General features: G+C 52.3%; 1 protein-coding gene across 1 annotated transcript; it reads left to right on the top strand.

Annotated features, from left to right (window-relative positions):
- Positions 1–11,991: 11,991 nt before the first annotated feature.
- Positions 11,992–15,997, top strand: RMI2 (RecQ mediated genome instability 2). The gene is made up of 2 exons (XM_045993110.1): positions 11,992–12,320; positions 14,790–15,997. The coding sequence occupies exons 1-2, from the start codon at positions 12,005–12,007 to the stop codon at positions 14,936–14,938; spliced, it is 465 nt and encodes a 154-aa protein (XP_045849066.1). The 5' UTR covers positions 11,992–12,004; the 3' UTR covers positions 14,939–15,997.
- Positions 15,998–18,045: the final 2,048 nt, after the last annotated feature.

The raw sequence follows: 18,045 nt of genomic DNA, 5'->3' as shown, positions 1-18,045 counted from the left end.
TGGGCAGCAGATCCCAGATTCCAACCCCCGGGGTGGCCAGCTCGCCGTCTGGACTTTGCACCACTAGGCCAGTGGTCCTCAAAGGTTAGCATGCTTCAGCAGCCCCTGGAAAGCCCTGTCTGCAGCTTTTGAAGCTCTGGAGGGGGCCCAAGGATGTACATTCCTAGCCAGTCCCCAGATGACCCCGATGCTGCTGGTCCAGGCTCGTGCTCAGAGAGCCAGGGCTCTTCCTCTTACTGCTTACCAGCATTAGCTTTGGCTTTAGGAATGACCCATGAACTTGTCCTGTTTTTCTCTTTTTGCTTCAGAGCCATTTTGGGGGGGTCAGTGTGGTCTGCGAGCCAGCACGTGGGACCCTCACCCAGGGGCAGGACCCCAGGGTAGCAGCTGTCCGTCCTGCCACCACTGGGACTCAGTATTCTCATCTGATAAGTGGGACCATCGTGATATTCTCTGCCTGTCTCGGGGTGGGGGCAGCAGAGAGGGGAACCCAGGGAGACACTCGGTGAGGAGTCCTTTGGCACATCACCACCCACCTCAAGGTGTGCCTCTGTGGTACACAGATGATTTTAGGTTGATTATTTTTAAGAAACAGGAGGCTCAGGAAGGAAGTTTGACCTTCCCCCTTAGCTGTCTGAAAGAATTTAGACAGGGATGCCTGGATGGCTCAGTGGGTTAAGCGTCTGACTCTTGATTTCAGCTCAGGTCATGATCTCAGGGTCGTGAGGTTGAGCCCCGTGGTGGGCTCCATGCTCAGCGCAGAGTCTGCGTGGGATTCCCATCCTCTCCCTCTGTTCCTTCCCTGCCACTTGTGCACACACTCTGTTTTTCTAAAATAAATAAATAATTTTATTTTTTTAGGAGAAAGAATTTAGACAGAGGACCTGCTGTAGGAAGGGAGCTGTCCCCACGGATACCCACAACAGGAACTAGATGATGGTAGACAGGGAGGAAGGTGGCAAAAGTCTGTTGATTAAAATTCTTCCGTGTCCCACTGCTCCTGAGTGGCCCCGCCAATACTTACCGAACATTCACTATTTTTCATCATTCTGTGAATTGTCTTCCTTCCCTTTGAGGCCCCAGAGCCCCACCCCTGTCTCCTCAGCTCTAGATACCATCGAAGCCTCAATTGCCTGACTGCCCCTGGGCCTCCTGTTCTCATGGGTCCCCTGCATGTGTGTAATTACATTGGATTTTCTCCTCCGATCTGTCAGTTTCATTCTTAGACCAGCAAAAAGAACCTTAAGAAGAAGAGGAAAATTTTTCCTCCCCAGCACCTCCCTCTGATAATAGTTAGCATTTACTGACCCAACTGTGCCAGACATGATTTTATGTATTTATTTATCAAATATTTATTGAGAGCTTTCTAGGTTCCAGGCAGGCACTTTCTGAGGCTTTATAGGTATCAACTCATGTAATTTCCGTTTCCAAATGAGAACTGTCTTAGCCTCATTTTACATGTGAAGAAATCAAGGCACAGAGAGGGTGAGTCACTTGCTTGAGGTCCCACAGCAAATAAGAGGTAAGGTCAGGATTCCGAGCCATGCTGAGAGGCTCCAAAATATGTCTCTTGTCCCACCTCTAGTCATGTTAATGATATCCCAGATAAGGGCTGGGATGTGGGGGCCTCTGCCTGGTACTGGCCCAGGCTCATCAAATATAGTGGGTTGAATAGTGTCCCCAAAATAAATAAGTTCACATCCAACACCCTCAGACTCTGTAGATGGGATCTTATTTGGGGGGAAAAAAGTCTTTGCAGGTATAATTAAGGGTCTTCTGATGAGAACATCTGGTTTAGGGTGGGGCACAAACCCAGTGACAGTGTCCTTAGAAGAGAAGGGCAGGGGATTTGGGCACACAGACACAGAGAGGCGGAAGAGGAGATCGGAATCAAGTGGTTGGAAGGGGGAAGGAAGGAGTCTCTCCCAGGGCCTCCACAGGGAGCATGGTCCCATGAGCACCTTGATTTCAGACTTCTGGCCCCCAGAATTGTGCGAGAACCAATTTCTATTTGTTTAAGCTGCCTAGTTCGTGATAATTTGTTACAGCAGGTCTAGAGACCCTACATACTGGGTGACCCTGGGCAAGTCCCCTCCCCTTCAGCCCCACCGTGCAGATGCTGGGGTCCTGCTCCCTGGCCTCCTGATGCCAGCCCATAGGGGACCCTTCCAGGATCAGTGGGGCATCATGGGCCAGGGTGCATCCCCCCGGGGACAGCACTGCTTTTGCAGACACGCAGGGCTAGGGGTAGAAGATGTGCAGATCTCGGGGCTCTGGACAAGACACCAGACCTCTGGGGCCTCTATTTCCTCTTCTGCAAGATGCGAGCCCACCTGCCTCCCGTGGGAGCTGGGAGCCTCCACGGCCTTCCACCTGTAAACACAAAGCCTCCGGTTTGTTAGTGAACATTGCTTTCAGTCCCTCAACAGGCTTTTCCTGAGCACCTACTTTGTGCTCAGCTGGCCACGAGCCCCCTCTGGAGGACACGAGCTGTTTTTCTGGTTGTGATTGTCTCTCAGGTCTCCCCCTGCTCCTGAGCAGCTGTGATGGCCAGGGTGGGGGGCTTCCCGGTGGGTAGGGTGGTAAGAGTTTGCCGTTTGGGATGGGGCTGGTCCACAGGGGGAGGAGCGTGCAGGCCTTGCCCGTGTGTGCCCGCAGGCATCAGTATGTGTCCGCACGCGTATGTGTGTGTGTGTGTGTGATGCACATGTATGTTACTCTGTGTGCATGCATGTGTGAGTTTTGCTTTCACATTTGGTGCTGCTCAGAGGCCCTGATTCCTGTAAACCTCATGGTCTAGTTTCCAGCACCCACCGCCCGGCAGTGGCAGCAGGCACTGCGACCGAGGCTCGGTCTGACCTGTGGCTTCCCCTTCTTGATCCTCTGGCTGCACGGTGTGCAGGGGATGTAAATGAAGGCAGGCCATCTGGCCCTCGTGGCAGCTGCCGGCCCAACTGGCTGTGGTATTTGTAGCATGAAGCCAGCCGGGGGGGGTCTGAGGGAGGGTGGGGGCTAGCAGGGCCGTTGAGGGTGCAGCGCCTCAGGAAATGTGGGTGCATCTGGGGGACCCGTTCTCAAGGTCCCAGCTGGCCAGAGGAAGATTTGCGAAGGAGCCTGCCCATAGTATATCCGTGTGTGGGGCCTGGGCCTCAGTTTCTCCTCCTGTAAAGGCAGGCAAGGAAGTCCTTGCGATCACGTGTGCGTCCGTCGGGGACACCTTGGGGACTCAGCCATGAACGGGATAGTCCTCCTGCTGGGCACCAGCCTTTTCATTCACCCAGATGTGCTTCCCTGGGTTAGCACAGGGGTCCAGGGGCAGAAATATCAAAGAATGCTTGCTTCCCCAAGCCAGTTCTGTTCCACCTGGAAATACACCATCTCACCCTTGGTGTTGCTCCTCATGTTCCAGGAGCTGAATGAGCGAATGCACCTTCTTTTCACTTGCAACTGCCCCACGGTGCTCGGGACTTAGACTTTCAGCCCCATTTTGCAGATGCAGAAACTGAGTCCCATGAAGGAACTTGCTCAGGCGTACGTGGTAGAAGGAGGTCAGGGTGGAATTCAAATCAAGGAGGCACTGGCCTTGGAGCCGCTGCCCCACCCAGCCCTTCAGAGGCACCCTAACGTGGGGGGGCAGGGTGGGGGGCCTCCTCCCAGCCCAAGGAAGAAAGGGTCTCTGGCAGGATGGACTGGACTGAGGATGGACTGGACTGAGCGGCAAAGGTGTGGGGGCGGGACAGAGATGGCATGTCTGGGGACAGACTGGGAGAGACTCTGCGCCTTGGGGAACAGCGTGAGCTCAGGATGGAGGCCAGGAGCAGTAGGAGCACGGGGCACTCTGGATCTCCTCCCTTGGGGGGTGATGGGGGTTGCAGGGAGAAGGAGGGACAGTCAATTCCTTGCAAACAGCAATGCTTGCATACAATGGGGTTCTTCTTCCCTTGTCCAGAGGCTCTCCTGGAGCCCAGCTTCTCCCACTGCCCAAGCCTCCTGCCCAGCAGGTGCCTGGACGGAAGTGCCTTCCTGAGAGTGCCCCAGTGGTCTGCAGCCCAGCCCTCTGCAGCCAGCCGCCTGCCCACCGGTGCCCAAGGATGGCGGGGGTGGGGAGGGCTCAGCACCTGGCGCCCAACCCAGGCTCAGGCAGACTTGTCTCCGGCCCTTGGGAGCACCTGAATACAGCGGTTTTTCAAGAACCTCTCAGGGTTGACTCAACTTCCTTTATTCCCAGCTGGGTTCGCTCAGGAGTGTCGCTGTTTTGCAAGGTGAAGTCGGAGTCCTTCAGAGGTGAGGAGCCGGGCTCTATGCCTCGGTGAACCTCTGATGAGGGTCGTGGCCCCCGAGAAAACCACAGTCCCAGCACAGTTGGGAAACTACCCCCTTTCTGGCCGTTGAGGTCTTGAGATTTGGAGAAACTGCTTTGAGGCTTTGGAGGGGGTGGGGCGGGAGGGAGTGGGTCAGGGGTGGGAGGAGAGATCGTCCTGTCTGTCCATGGGCAGCCGAGCCTCCTAAGCCCAAGCCCTTGCTGCCCTTGGGGGGCCCCGTGTTGACATCCCATGTGCCCCCCTTTTCCTGCCTGCCCCCGATCTAAGGCATTCCTGCCCACTGCTTCGCTCAGGCTGTTTTGTTCTTTCTGTACAAACACACAGGACATTGGTCGTTCTCGACCGTGTCGAACAGCTCCACTTTCACAGAAGTGTGATCATTTTGGGAAAAGAGGTCCATGACAAGTACAAAATACTGGCCTGGGTTTCTTATTCTTTTATTTATTTGAGAGAGAGAGAAAGCACAAGCAGGGGAAAGAGGCAGAGGGGGAGGGAGAGAACCTTAAGCAGAACCCCCCCCCCCCACCCTGCTAAGCATGGAGCTCCCCCACGATCTCACGACCCTGAGATCACGACCAGCGCCGAAACCAAGAGTCGGCCACTTCTCCGACTCAGTCACCCAGGCGCCCTTGGATTTCCCATTTAAACACCTGAGAGGATTTTCACATAAATCAGGTCACACCACTCAGGGGAGAGGGCATTCTGGACGGGACTCTGTCCCCATTTTCGGTGTGGGGAAATGTGTTCTTCCAAGCCACACCTACACTGATCTGAGGTCTTTCATGGCAAAGGAGAAGCAGCTGCCCAGGGCTTCCGGGTAATAGCTTCCAAGTAATAAGCGTCACTTTTGGGGGGCAGGGGTGACCTTCAACCTACCCTGTCATGTGATGTCCAGTGGAAAGGATTCAAGCATGGAAGCCTACTGACTCAGAGTCACCCTCATACTGGCTGTGTGGCCTTGGCCGCATCACTTGAGCTCGTGTGAAGCCTGGTTTCTTGGGGGTAGATTAAGGGTATAGGGTTCTCTGGATATATTGTTTTTTTCTGGTTTGAGATTTTTTTCCCCTTTTAAAAAATCATGGAGGTTTTTTTTTTTTTTTTAAAGATTTTATTTATTAATTTTGACAGAGAGAGATCACAAGTAGGCAGAGAGGCAGGCAGAGAGAGTGAGAGGGAAGCAGGCTCCCCTTCAGTGCAGAGAGCCCGACGCGGGACTCGATCCCAGGACCCTGAGATCATGACCTGAGCCGAAGGCAGCGGCTTAAACCACTGAGCCACCCAGGCGCCCCAATCATGGAGGATTTTAAAAAAGATTTTATTTATTCATTTGAGAGAGAGAGAGCGCAAGAGCCAGGGTGCTGGGGGTGGGGAGCAGAGGGAGAGGGAGAAGCAGACTCCTCGCTGAGCGGGGAGCCCGACGCAGGACTCGATCCCAGGACCCTGATGTCATGACCTGACCTGAAGGCATCGGTAGAGCCGCCCAGGCACCCCAAAATAATGTTGAAATTTATATATGTAAAGTCTACCATCTTAAAGTGTACAGTTCAATGGTTTCAGCACATTCACAGTGTTGTACAACTGCTGTCTCTCTACCTAGTTCCAGAACATTTTCACCAGTCCTGGTACTCACTCTAGAAGCATTAACATATACGCAATTGAACTTGCTTGGTCCCCTGGGCTGAGCCCCTGAAGAGGAAGTGGGGTTTTCTGGCTGGGCCAGAGCCCATGAACAGAAGAGGCAGCCTGCTGCCATGTGCACCGAGCATCTAGCCCGGGGCCAGGATGCTGCTGCACTGTGTGTGTGTGCGTGCGTGCGCGCACACACACAGTTCTATGAATTTTAACACAGGTAGATATTTGTGTAACGACCACAGTCAAAACCAGGACACAAAATAAGTCCATCACCCCAAAAAGTGCCCTCCTGCTATGCCTTTCTCTATTCAGTCCCCTCTTCCCCCAGCCCCTGGCAACCACTGATCTGTTTCCTGTCCCTATAGTTTTAGTCATGCCAGGATGTCGCGTAAGTGGAATCCCACAGTGGGGTCTGGTTTCTTTTGTACCCAGTCCCAAGTTGCTGTGTCTATCAAACGTCTGTTCTTTTTTCTTGCTGAGTAGTATTTCGGGGCGTGAATGTGTCACAGTTTGTTTCTCCATGCACCTGCTGAATGACCTCTGGGTTGTCCCCAGTTCAGGGCAATCATGATCAGACTGTTATAAACACCCGTATTTTGGGCGTGAACCTAAGTTTCCATTTCTGGAGGGAAGATACCCGGGACGGGGAACACAGGCGGGGTGAGGTACAGTCAAAGTGCATGATTCTGCTCCTGGGCGAGGTAAACCTCTTTGGGCCTCAGTGTCCTGCATCTGTAAAATGGGTATAACAAGAGTACGTACCTCACTGGTTATCGTGGGGATGAAATGAGATGTTGTATGTGAGGCACCGTGTAAGTGCCTGGTAATTGTCACTTCTTGTTTTTTATTTTTATTTTTTGAGGGGGGAGTGGTTCCTGTGTGTCTTTGGTTGTATTTTTGCCTACGCTGAGGGGGTCACCAGCCAGGGTTGGCATGCGGAGAGGTGATTTCCTTTGAGGCACCAGAGGTTGGAGTCCTGGGAAATTCATGAACAAGTCTGGCTGTAGACTTGAGGTCCCATTTGCAAGGAAGCTCCTTGATTCCACAGAAGGGGAAACTTAAAGCTCAGAGAGGGACAGAGTCTTGCCCAAGGCCACCCACCCGGGCAGTGGTAGGGAGAGACTTAGCCCCAGGGCTCCTGAAGCTCCGGCCCAGTGAGTACCCCCCTTGATTCCAGTGGCCGGGATCTGGGACACAAGTGAACGAATGAGGGAGACAGCATAGCAGGTGTGAGCACAGGCTCTGGAACCAGCCTCCCAGGGCCTCTCATCCTGCCTTTTTCTTACGAGTTGTATCCTTCGAGTACATTCTTTGACCCCTCTGATCTGTAAAACGGGCACAGTGATTTTCTCCACCCCATAGAGACGTCAAGAGGCTTACGTGCAAAGACCTGTAACAGTACCAGACTCACAGAACGTGCCTGATAAAACTTTTTCTTTCTTCCTTTTCATTTATGTATTGAAGATTTTATTTTTAAATTATCTCTACACCCGGTGTGGGGCTTGAACTTCCGACATGCCTGTCGAACGAAGGCATGCGTGTTGGTGGGAACTGAACTGGGCAGGTGGGAGGCATTAGACCTGCCTTCAGGACCAAGGGGCTCACTCCCCAGCTGCTGGGCAGGTGGGAGGCATCAGACCTGCCTTCAGGACCGAGGGGCTCACTCCCCAGCTGCTGGCTGAGTTGGCACCTGATGGCGCCCAGCGGAGTCCGTCTGTGGGAATGGCCCTAAGTCACAACCCCCTGTCCAGTGACTGGTCAGTAGGGAGCACGTAGGCCCAGTCCCCTTCCCCGAGATAGGACCCCTGTGCAGGGCTCCTCCAGACCTTCTGGAGTTTACTCACCTTAATCCAGACCTACCCACCTGTCCTTCCCTCCATGCACCCACCCGTTCAACGTGAGTTGGAGACGTCCATACACGGCCCCTCTTGGCCTATATCTTTTGGCGTGCATCTCATTAACTAAAATCCAAGATTTGTTTGTTTTATAGAACTGGCCTCCTTCCTCCCTTCCTTCCTTTCTTCCTTCCTCCCTCCCTCTCCCTCCTTCCCTCCATCCCTTCTTTTCTTGAGTTCCTCAGGGAATTCTATTCTGGATGACCCAGGATAGTGGGTCTGATGAGGGCCTGATTATTAAGACACCCAAGAGGGACCTTTTGTTCTATTTGGGGATCAGAATCCCGGACTTCACCTCTTACTACTGTGTGGTCTTTGGTCTCTGTGTGTGGGGGTGGGGGATTTGTGTCACAGCACCTCTCCAAGGATCAGTTTCTTTATCTATAAAATGGACTTACTGGGGCGCCTGGGTGGTTCAGTCGCTTAAGCGTCTGCCTTTGACTCAGGTTGTAATCCCAGGGTCCTGGGATTGAGTCCTGTCTAGGGCTCCCTGCTCAGCAGGGAGCCTGCTTCCCCCTCTCCAGCTCCCCTGTGCTTGGGTTCCCTCTCTCACTATCTCTCTTTGCCCTAGATAAACAAACTCTTAAAAGAAAAAGAAAAGAGAAAACGAAATACGCTTCCTGGGACATCTGGTTGGCCCAACTCTTGATTTTGGCTCAGGTCACGGCCTCAGGATCATGAGGTCGAGCCCCATGTCAGGGCAGAGTTTGCTTGAGATCCTCTCTCTGCCCCTTCCCCTACTCATGCACGCGTGCTCTCTCTCCTCTCTCTCTCTCTCTTTTTCTCTAAAATTGATGGATTGGTTGATTATTTAAAATTTTTAAAAAATAAAAGACTTCTTAGAACAGTGCTGAGGAGTAACCGAGACTCTGCCCTTGAAGCACGTGGCCTGGTGCTTTGCTCTTAGTAAATAAAAGCACAGCTAATGACAGCTAATTTTGAAGAAGCTACTGCGTGAATATCCTTCCAGAACAAAGTCCTTTCCTTAGGGCGGTTGGGTTCAGTCTCTGTTCACCCAGACGCATTGCATTTCGGCCTGATGCTCCCGAGAACTGGTGAATGGGTAGGTTGAATGTGAGATCAAGGCCTGGAAATCCCCTTGTCTTACCTTTGCCCTCAGGTGGCAGGAAACTCCCTGCCCAAGGTCTTTGATCTGGCTAAGAAGCAGGGGCTCAGGGTGGGTGCTTCAGGCCCCTGCTGAGGGTGGCAGGTAGGGAGGGAGATCATCTCCCATGGAGGGAGGGCTCGCCCGGCGTGGGTCCACGGACCCCCGTGGTCTGTGCACTAAGGGCAGTGAAGACAACGATTTTGCAACACCGGGAGCTGGTGACATGTGAGAGGCCCTTAGACGTTTACCCCGAGGTTCCAAGGAGCTGCACGTTGGTTAACACACGAGGCATCCATTTCCCCCCTGCACCCCAACCCCGCGGGGAACTTGGAGAAGAGCTTGCTTTGTAGAGACCGAGTTTGCAGACTGACTGCTCCCGGGTCAGAGTCCCCCGTAGACAGGTTTTATTTGGTCGTTTGTTTTAGAGTTGAATACGTTGCCAGCATTTTTTTTTTTTTTCAATCTTGAAAAATCAAATCTGGCAAACTCTGGGCCCACCTTCCTCTGTGGCTGCCATGACCCAAATCGGATCGGCCCATTCACTGGAACACACGGAGACCAGGTTTTTTACTGCTCTACGAGCGTTCCCTGCCTGGCACAGCTGGGCTCTGAGCTTGGATCCCTGGCAGAGCTTCTGAGGACACAGGCCCATGATTATGGTTCAAGACAGAGTAAAGCAAGTATTGGGGGAGCGGCGGGATCTAGGCCTCCCCGGGACACTGACGACGTCTGAAGCCATTTCTAGAAGCCACGACTCCAGGAGGGGGCTCCTGGCGCATAGCGGGTGGAGGCCAGAGATGCTGCTGATGTCCTGTGGGCACCTCGGGCAGCTTCCACAATATAGACTGACCCAGCCTTAAGGGTCAGAAGAGACCTTGGATTGGGGTGTCAGCAAACTGCTTGGGAATGGAGGGATTGACTCCCATCGTTAGCTCAAGAAAGTCTCCCTGAACAGGTTTCAGTGGCAGCGGGCACTTGGTGACTAAGCCAGGGTCAGCTGGGAGAGACTGGGGGGAAAGCACGTCAGGCCAAGGACAGCCCGAGCCGAGGTGAGGGGGCATCTTCGAGGGGGGAGGTGGGAGGGAGTGTGCACGATGAGATGACACGAGTGGTTCAAGGGCATCAAGTTTGGGGTCCGATGGACATGAATATGAATCCTGACTCTACCTGGCACGGACCATGTGGCCTCAGACCTGTCATTGGCCTGAACCTCCTTCTCATCACCTGAAAAATGGGGCTAAGAAATGAGGTTACGTGGGTACAGCCTCGTCTCCTCCCCGCTCCTCCGTTGGCACTCCGCCTCCCAGCCATCCTGAAATTCTGGCAGTTTGTGCCATGCTTCCGGCTCCTTCTCTCCTCTCTGGGCTCTCCATGTGGGGTGCCCTCTCTCCCCAGGATGCTTGTATTCCAGGTGTATGGATCACACCCATCAGGAGGTTTAAACTGGGCACTGATATGTTCAGACTGGTGTTTTGGAAAGGTCACTGGAGCTTGAGGGTTGTGTGTGCCTGTGTGCCCGTGTGTGTGTGTGTGTGTGTGTGTGTGTGTGTTTGTGTAAACTTGAAGGCCAAGAGAATGGTGGGAAATTCCCAGGCTCAGACAAGAGGCGTGGGAGCCTCTGCCTTTATCCCAGCTCCTTTCCCGATTTTCTCTGGCCTTTAGGTGCCTAGGAGGAGGTCAGGGGGGACCCACCACACATGAACGGTTGGCTTTCCTTTTTCCTTTTTTAAAAAAAATTTTATCTATTTATCTGAGAGAGAGAGAGAGCACGTGCACAAACAGGGGGAGGGGTAGAGGGAGAGAGGATGCAGACTCCGTGCTGAACAGGGACCCCAACGTGAGGCTCGATCCCAGGACCCTGAGATCATGACCTGAGCCGCAGGCAGAGGCTTAACCCACTGAGCCACCCAGGTGCCCCTGGGGACATACAGTTCTAAGGGAGAAATTCAATTTCTAGGCACTTATCTGAAATATATGTACAAAGATTCCGGTCCAAGTAGGTTCACAGTAGGGATTTCATAAAATGAAAAACTGGAAATGGTCTTAACGTCCAACTGTATAGGACAGCATTTAAACAGGTATCTGACAAACGGAATATTATGCAGTCGTTCGAGAGGAACCAGAGGGATATTTGTTGTTATGGGAACATGTTACTATTAAGTGAAGAAATATAGAAAATGTTATTTTTTTTAAAAGATTTTACTTATTTATTTGACACAGAAGGAGAGATCTCAAGTAGGCAGAGAGGCAGGCAGAGAGAAAGAGAGGCGGGAAGCAGGCTCCCTGCCGAGCAGAGGTCTCTACTCGGGGCTCGATCCCAGGACCTTGAGCCGAAGGCAGAGGCTTAACTCAGTGAGCCGCCCAGGTGCCCCAGAAAACGTTATTTGTAAATCAAAAATATATATGTATATATATTTTTAGATATGGATGTTATTATACTCAAAAGTTTACAGTGGATATCTCTGATTTTTACAATTTGTTGGGTGATTCCAGATTTCCCTTTCTAAATGTCCTACAATGTGCACTTCTTTTACAGTAATAAAATAATAAAATAAATAATAAAACAATAATCAAAATAGTAGTAAAAGGGACAGTTTTGGCCGCCGTCTCTGTCCCTCATCCCAGCCTTCTCCCTTGACTCGGTTCTTCATCATTCCCAAAAAGCATGGGCTACCGCTACTGTTCCTTCCAGTATCGACTAGGATTGATGAGCCTCAGAGTAATCCCGCCATGCGAGGCGACGTAAATACGGACATTGTCCGGGTGACTTGCATGCACATCAGGTTTTGAGATGAGCTGAAACAAGTTCTTCTCCCTCGTTCATTTCTGTATTTCTGGTAATTCGCTTCGCCCATTCAGTTTGGGAACGTTTATGTACTTGACGCACGCATGCGCACTCCTGAAGGCTTGGAGGAGGCCGCGAGACCGGGAAGCCCCGCCTCCCGGCGCCGACCATTGCTCCGTTCCGCCAGAGCGTCTCTGATTGGTGGCTACGGACCGGGCCCGGCTGCCTATCAAAGTTGGCGGGAAAGCGGAGGCGGGGCAGCATGGCGGCCGCGGCGGCGGCCGCAGCGGCTGGGGACTCGGCTACCGGCGGCGGCTCAGCGGCCGTGCGGCTGCCGCGGTCACCGCCGCTCAAAGTCCTGGCGGAGCAGCTGCGGCGCGACGCGGAGGGCGGCCCGGGTGCGTGGCGGCTGTCGCGGGCGGCGACCGGCCGCGGGTCCCTGGAGCTGGTGACCGTGTGGATGCAGGGCACTGTGGTGGCGGCGGGCGGCGGCGAGGCGCGGCTGCGGGACCCCAGCGGGGCCTTCTCGGTGTGCGGCCTGGAGCGGGTGCCGCGCGGGCGGCCCTGCCTCGTCCCAGGTAACGGCCGGTCCCGACGCGGAGCTGACCCTGGTTGTGGGCGGCCGGAGGGCGGGGCCTTGGCGGGTCCCCGGCCGGTCGCCCGCCGCGGTGCCCTTTCGTCCTGTTGCCCGCCCGCGGCCAGGCTGACCCGCTGATTAGCCTCCCCTGCAGCCCTCTTACAAATGGAATATTACACAGTCGTTGGAGAGGAACGATCCAGATGCTCCCCTAGATAGAATCTCCTGTGGAGGACCCCCCCGCCACATCGGTATTTGTAACAAGCCCCTCCCCCACGGGTCACCTTTTTTCCCTCCCCCATCAAGTCTTGGAAAACGCTGTTACGCTGTTACGAGGAAGCCTCTGCATCCCTAACGTCTAGACTCGAGTGTGCCTTCCTCCTGGAAGCCCTCCGTGACTTCTAGGAATGGAAGTTTTCTGGCACCTCCCCTTCGTGGAACTGCCTTAGAGTGTATAGTTATCAAATGTTTGCCTCTTAAATCAGCGAGGTCCTCAGACTTACCCTGAGGGCTTGTTACAACCCGAGGTCTGGGTGAGGCTGAGAATTTGCCTCTCTAAACCAGGTCCCTGGTGTCGCCCATGTGGATGGCCTTGGGGCCACACTTTGAGAACTGGAGGACCAGGACTCTTTCTGACCTCTCTGTCTTCAGCCTGAGGTTGAATTCCTAGCTCTGCTCTTTACCCGTTGAGCCTCCTTGGAGCACTTTCGTTAACCTTTCTGGATCTGTCCTGCCTGGGTCAGAAAGGGGCCTGTTGTGTGGCTTCAGTTGGGGAAAAAAAAAAAAAAGGTCTTAACACAGCGCCCGGCTCACAGTGAGGTTCAAGACATTGTGCTGTCCTCCCTAGGCGCTTGTTCCCTTCTCGCCCCACGCCTGGCCCCATCCTTCAGCCTCCTCTCCCCGCCCGCTCCGCTGTGGCGTTAGCGAAGCAGACGGCCAGCAAACCACAGGCTGCTGCCTCTCCAAACGGCCACGAGCCTTTTTTTTTTTCCATTTTCAGATGGTTCAAAAAACTAGAGGATGATTTCATGACATATGGAAAGTATAAGAAATTCAAGTATCTGGAAGGCGGCAGCCACATTTGGGGAAAATCGCGGCCCCAGTGGGGTGCGGGTAGTTGTGGATCTGTGAAGAGGAAGCTGCTGGAGGCGGACTTACTGGAAACGATTGGTGTGGTCCAGGCCAGCGGATGAAGGCCTGGTGTAAAGGAGGGGCTGTGGTGGGGCAGGAGAAGGGAGACAGTGTGGAGACAGTGCCAGGGGCAGAGAGGGTGTGGGTAGGATGAACCCTCCTAACCAGACTGTCTCATTGCCGGAGAAGCAAGTTCATGCCAGCTAGCTCATCCCTCTAGCCGTTTGTGCCCTTGTGTAGATATCCTGTTACACTCCCCTGGCAGGGATCTCCTTGGACTTGTTCATCTTCCTTGGGTCTTCAGTCATTCTTTTTATGAGGGTTCTGTCTTTACCAGCACTGGAGAGTCCCTTGGGAGGTATTGGCAAAGTGTAGTTTTAGCACTCGCTCCTATTACCGAGGAGCCCCACGTTACTTGCTCAAGTAGAATCTGGAGGTGGGTTCAGAGGAACCAAATTACATCGTGCATCGTGCAAGGGGTAGCCGTCCAAAGAGGCAGGTGTCAGCTTGCCAGCCTGCCTTCAGCCAGAGCCCGGGGGGCCTGCGTGCGAACTCAACCCTGCTGTTAGAAGCAGTGTGAGTGATTAAAGTAGCCTCGCAGGGGCATGCAGTGGGGGCTGGCAGGGTGCCTGCCCTTCCTGCTGTGTTTGGGGTTTTTTACACAATTGAGTTTTGTGTGGTTAAGCCTGGCCAAGTTTTGCTTTCAAGGAGAGCCACTTCCCCAAGGGAATGGGAAGAGAGTTGTGGTTAATATGTCATGAGATCATCCCAATGGCCTCCTGTTCGTTCTCTAGTTGATTTGCCAGCATGTGCCCGGCTGGTGGCAGGAATTGGTCCCGGGCAGCTGGAACAGCAGGGTGGCCTGGCGGGGTGCTGTGGCCTGCCCAGCTCTTCTGGGCATCAAGGGAAAGTCAGATTTGCTTTGGGGCAAATCTGGGGATATCTCTGCAGAAAGAGAACTGCTCCCGTACACAGAGATCAGCCACATACCCTGCGGGTCTGGGCAAGAAACAGAGATAAGAGAAAAGCTTGGGGGTTTTGCCCCTGCCTTAGAACAGTAGAATTATAACTCCTAACTCCATTGTGAGTCTCTTCCCTTCCTTAGGCACGATTGTTTCATGCATGATGGTAGCTTGCTGCAATTTTATTTTATGGTTTTAAACCAGAAGCCAGAGTTAAACATTGGTATCTACTCTCCGTAGGTTTTTGGTTTTTGGTGTGTGTGTGTGTGTGTGTGTGTGTGATTTGCTTCTCTGATAAAGTTAAGCTCTGAAGGATGGGGGTCTCTGATTTGGTTTTGTATCCATGCAAACATCATCCTGGGCTTTTCTTCTTCTAGGGAAGTATGTGATGGTAATGGGAGTGGTACAGGCGTGCAGCCCCGAGCCGTGCCTTCAGGCTGTGAAGATGACAGATCTCTCCGATAACCCCGTCCACGAAAGCATGTGGGAGCTAGAAGTGGCGGATTTACACAGGCATCTTCCTTAGATGACATTGGAACCCTTGCTTATAACCACAGGAACTCTGAAACAATTTAGGTTCTTACACCATGTAGATTTCACAAGTAGCATTCCGCGTACATTTCTCTGAAGTTTCTCCAAGACACCGTACATTTCTCATAAGTTTCTCTAAGAGTTTTGCTTTGGTTGACCAAGGAGTCCGGAGGTGGGATTTCTATGGACTAGGACATTCCTCTTAACTTAGCCCCCAATGACCCTTGCTTTGACGACTGTAGATGAAAAGCAGATGTGTACTCCTTTTTTTTTTTCCCTTTTGGTTTATGTGTGTTAATGCTCTTTAAAGCACGCAGAAATCTCATGTTGCATTTTCCAAGTCTTATAAGTGATGGTACTTTTTCCGTTGCCGCTGGGACCCTGTTTTTACGATGTCGAAGTTGAATCTCGCTCATTGCCTGCAGTGATTAAACTGTGGTTGTGGGCTCGGAAACAGACTGCGTGAAATGGGAATGACATCATGGCCCACCTCTTCTCCCATCAACAACTTCCATGTCCAGCTTGCAGGTCAAACAGCGTTTTCCTGCTGCGGGCACCAGCAGCCTCTCAAAGACAGCTCGCTCTTTGTGTGGCCGGGGCCTCCAAGCCATTAAGGTACATTTCCTGGAGATACCGAGGGTTAACGCCTGTCGTTCTTCCTCTCTTGGAGCTGTTGAAACACTCAGAAAATGTCTTGTTGAAACTAAAATCAAGATTCAGAATGACTTTTGGGCATTAACCAGACTTCTGGCCTCGTAGCTTCTGGTGAGATGCCGCAAGGCAGCAATGTCCTGGTGAGGGGTTTTGGGGCTTTTTTAACCCCCCTTCCAGTGTTACTGAAATACAGTCAACATATGGCACTGTGTAAGGGGTACTGCCTAAGGATTTTAGAGTTCTAGCATTTTCTGGACGATATGACTTTTTGTTGCAATTATGTTCAGCATGGGTTTCTGCTCTCTTACCGGTGCCCGTTTTCCCCAAGATTGTAAATACCAAGGAATTATATTCCTACACTGCTGTACAGTTTTTTTGGGTTATTGATCTTCTACCACTAATAAATTATTTTATATGCTGTATTTTTCTTTAAGATTTCTTATTTACTTATTTGAGAGCGAGAGATAGAGCAAGGGGAAGGGTAGAGGGAGAAGCAGACTCCCCGCTGAGCAGGGAGCCTGATGCAGGACTCGATCCCAAGACCTTGGGATCATGACCTGAGCTGAAGGCAGATGCTTAACTAACGGAGCCACCCAAGCGCCTCCCCTTTCTAAAATAGACTATTTGGGGGGATACCTGGCTGGCTCAGGATCATGAGTTCGAGCCCCACATTGGGTGTGGAGTCTACTTTAGAAAAAAATAGACTACTTTTTAGAGTAGCTTCAGATTTATAGAAAAAAGGAGAACATACAGCGTTCCCGTGTACCCCACCCCGCAGGTTCTTTTATTAATACCTGGCATTGGGGGGTACATTTGCTGTAATTCCGACACCACACTGAAAAGTGTCACTACCTAAAGTCCGCAGTTTTCAACAGGTTCTTGCTTTGTGATCCCCGATTCTACAAGTTTCTCAAAGACAGAATATCGTGTATCTTCCATGACAGTGTCCTACAGAATCAGAGCACCGCCTGAAACTCCTCTGTGCCCCACCTGCCAAGCCCTCCCTCTCCCTCGACCCCTGGCAGGCACTGATCTTTCTACTGTCTCCATAGTTCGCCTTTGCCAGAATGTCTCACAGTCCGAGTCCTACGGAATGTCGTCTTTTCGGACCGGCCTCTTCTCCCTTAGCAGTATGCATCTAAGCTTCCTCCGTGTGTCTCTGTAACTTGGTGCTCATTTCTTCTTATGGCTGAATAACACTGCCTTGCATAAATATCCCTTAATTTGTTTACTTACCTATTGAAAGACACCTGTTAGATTCCAGTTTTTGCCAGTTATTAATAGGGCTGACAGAAACGTGTGTGCAGGTTTCGTGGTAGACACAGGTTTCCATTTCTCCGCCATAAATGCCAGGGAGCACCCCTGGGGGTCCCACAGAAGCCTGTGTTAGCTTTTGGGAGAAAATGCCGGACTGTCCCAGGCCACTCAGGCTGCTCTCATAAGACTCCATAGACTAGGGGCAGGGGCTTGAAAACCACGGACGTTTATTTTTCACAGTCCTGGAAGCTTTGGCAAGTCCAAGATGCCAAGATTCAGGGTGCCTCTTCCTGTTCGTAGATGGCCGTCCTCACATAGTGGAGGGGGTAAGGAGCTCTCTGGGGCCTCTTTGCTGGGCACTGATCTCACCCGTGGGGGCTCCACCCTCGTGACCTAGTCACCCCCCGAAGGCCCCACCGCCAGATACCATCACACTGAGGGTTAAGTTTCAACATGGGCATGTGGCAGAGGGGACCCGTGCTCTCTTTAGCACCGTCCTCTGGAATGGCTGCACCCCCCGCCAGGCTCTCCCATCAGCCGCGTATGAGAGCGTTCATTATCCTATATCGTCGCCAGCATCCGGTATTGCCAGCGTTTTTGGTGTTTTGGATATGCTAGGCATCCCCCCGCCCCCGATACTAGTTCTATTTTATTTTATGTTTTTAAACTTCTAAAGGCAAGGCAAATCGGAAAGCGCCCGCTGTCTTTTATTACTGGTCTGAGTTCATGGACTGCTGGAAGCTTGGTTTCCAGCCAGCCGCTGTTCAAAGTTTGGGATTTTTCAGGCCCGGTTGCTGTTATCAGTAACTTTGCAGGGCGCCGACCTGAACATGAGCCCTTCTCACGGCGTTAAGTGTGCTGTGTGACTGTGAGCAAGTTAACTAACGTCTCTGTGCTTTACTTAGCTCATCTCCCAAAAATGCAGATTTTCCCCAGCCCCCGGCGCCGATATGAGGAATAAAGGAGGATGCACAGAAATCACACGTCCATGCACCCAGCAAATGGCAGGCATCGAGTGATTGTTTCTAGGAGGAGGAGAGAGTTCTTAGAGCCACTGACTGCCTTTAACAAATTTTTTTCCAAAGAATAATTTTAGATCCCCAAAAAAACGGCTGAGAGAGTACATAGAGTTCCCATGCACCGCAGCCAGTCTCCTTTATTATTAACATCGTACATTAACGTGGCATATTT

The sequence above is a fragment of the Meles meles genome, chromosome 21 (assembly GCF_922984935.1).
Source record: "Meles meles chromosome 21, mMelMel3.1 paternal haplotype, whole genome shotgun sequence".
Classification (NCBI taxonomy): Eukaryota; Metazoa; Chordata; class Mammalia; order Carnivora; family Mustelidae; genus Meles; species Meles meles.
The sequence above is the reverse complement of the archived record's forward strand: the minus strand, read 5'-3'. Positions and strand labels throughout refer to the sequence as shown.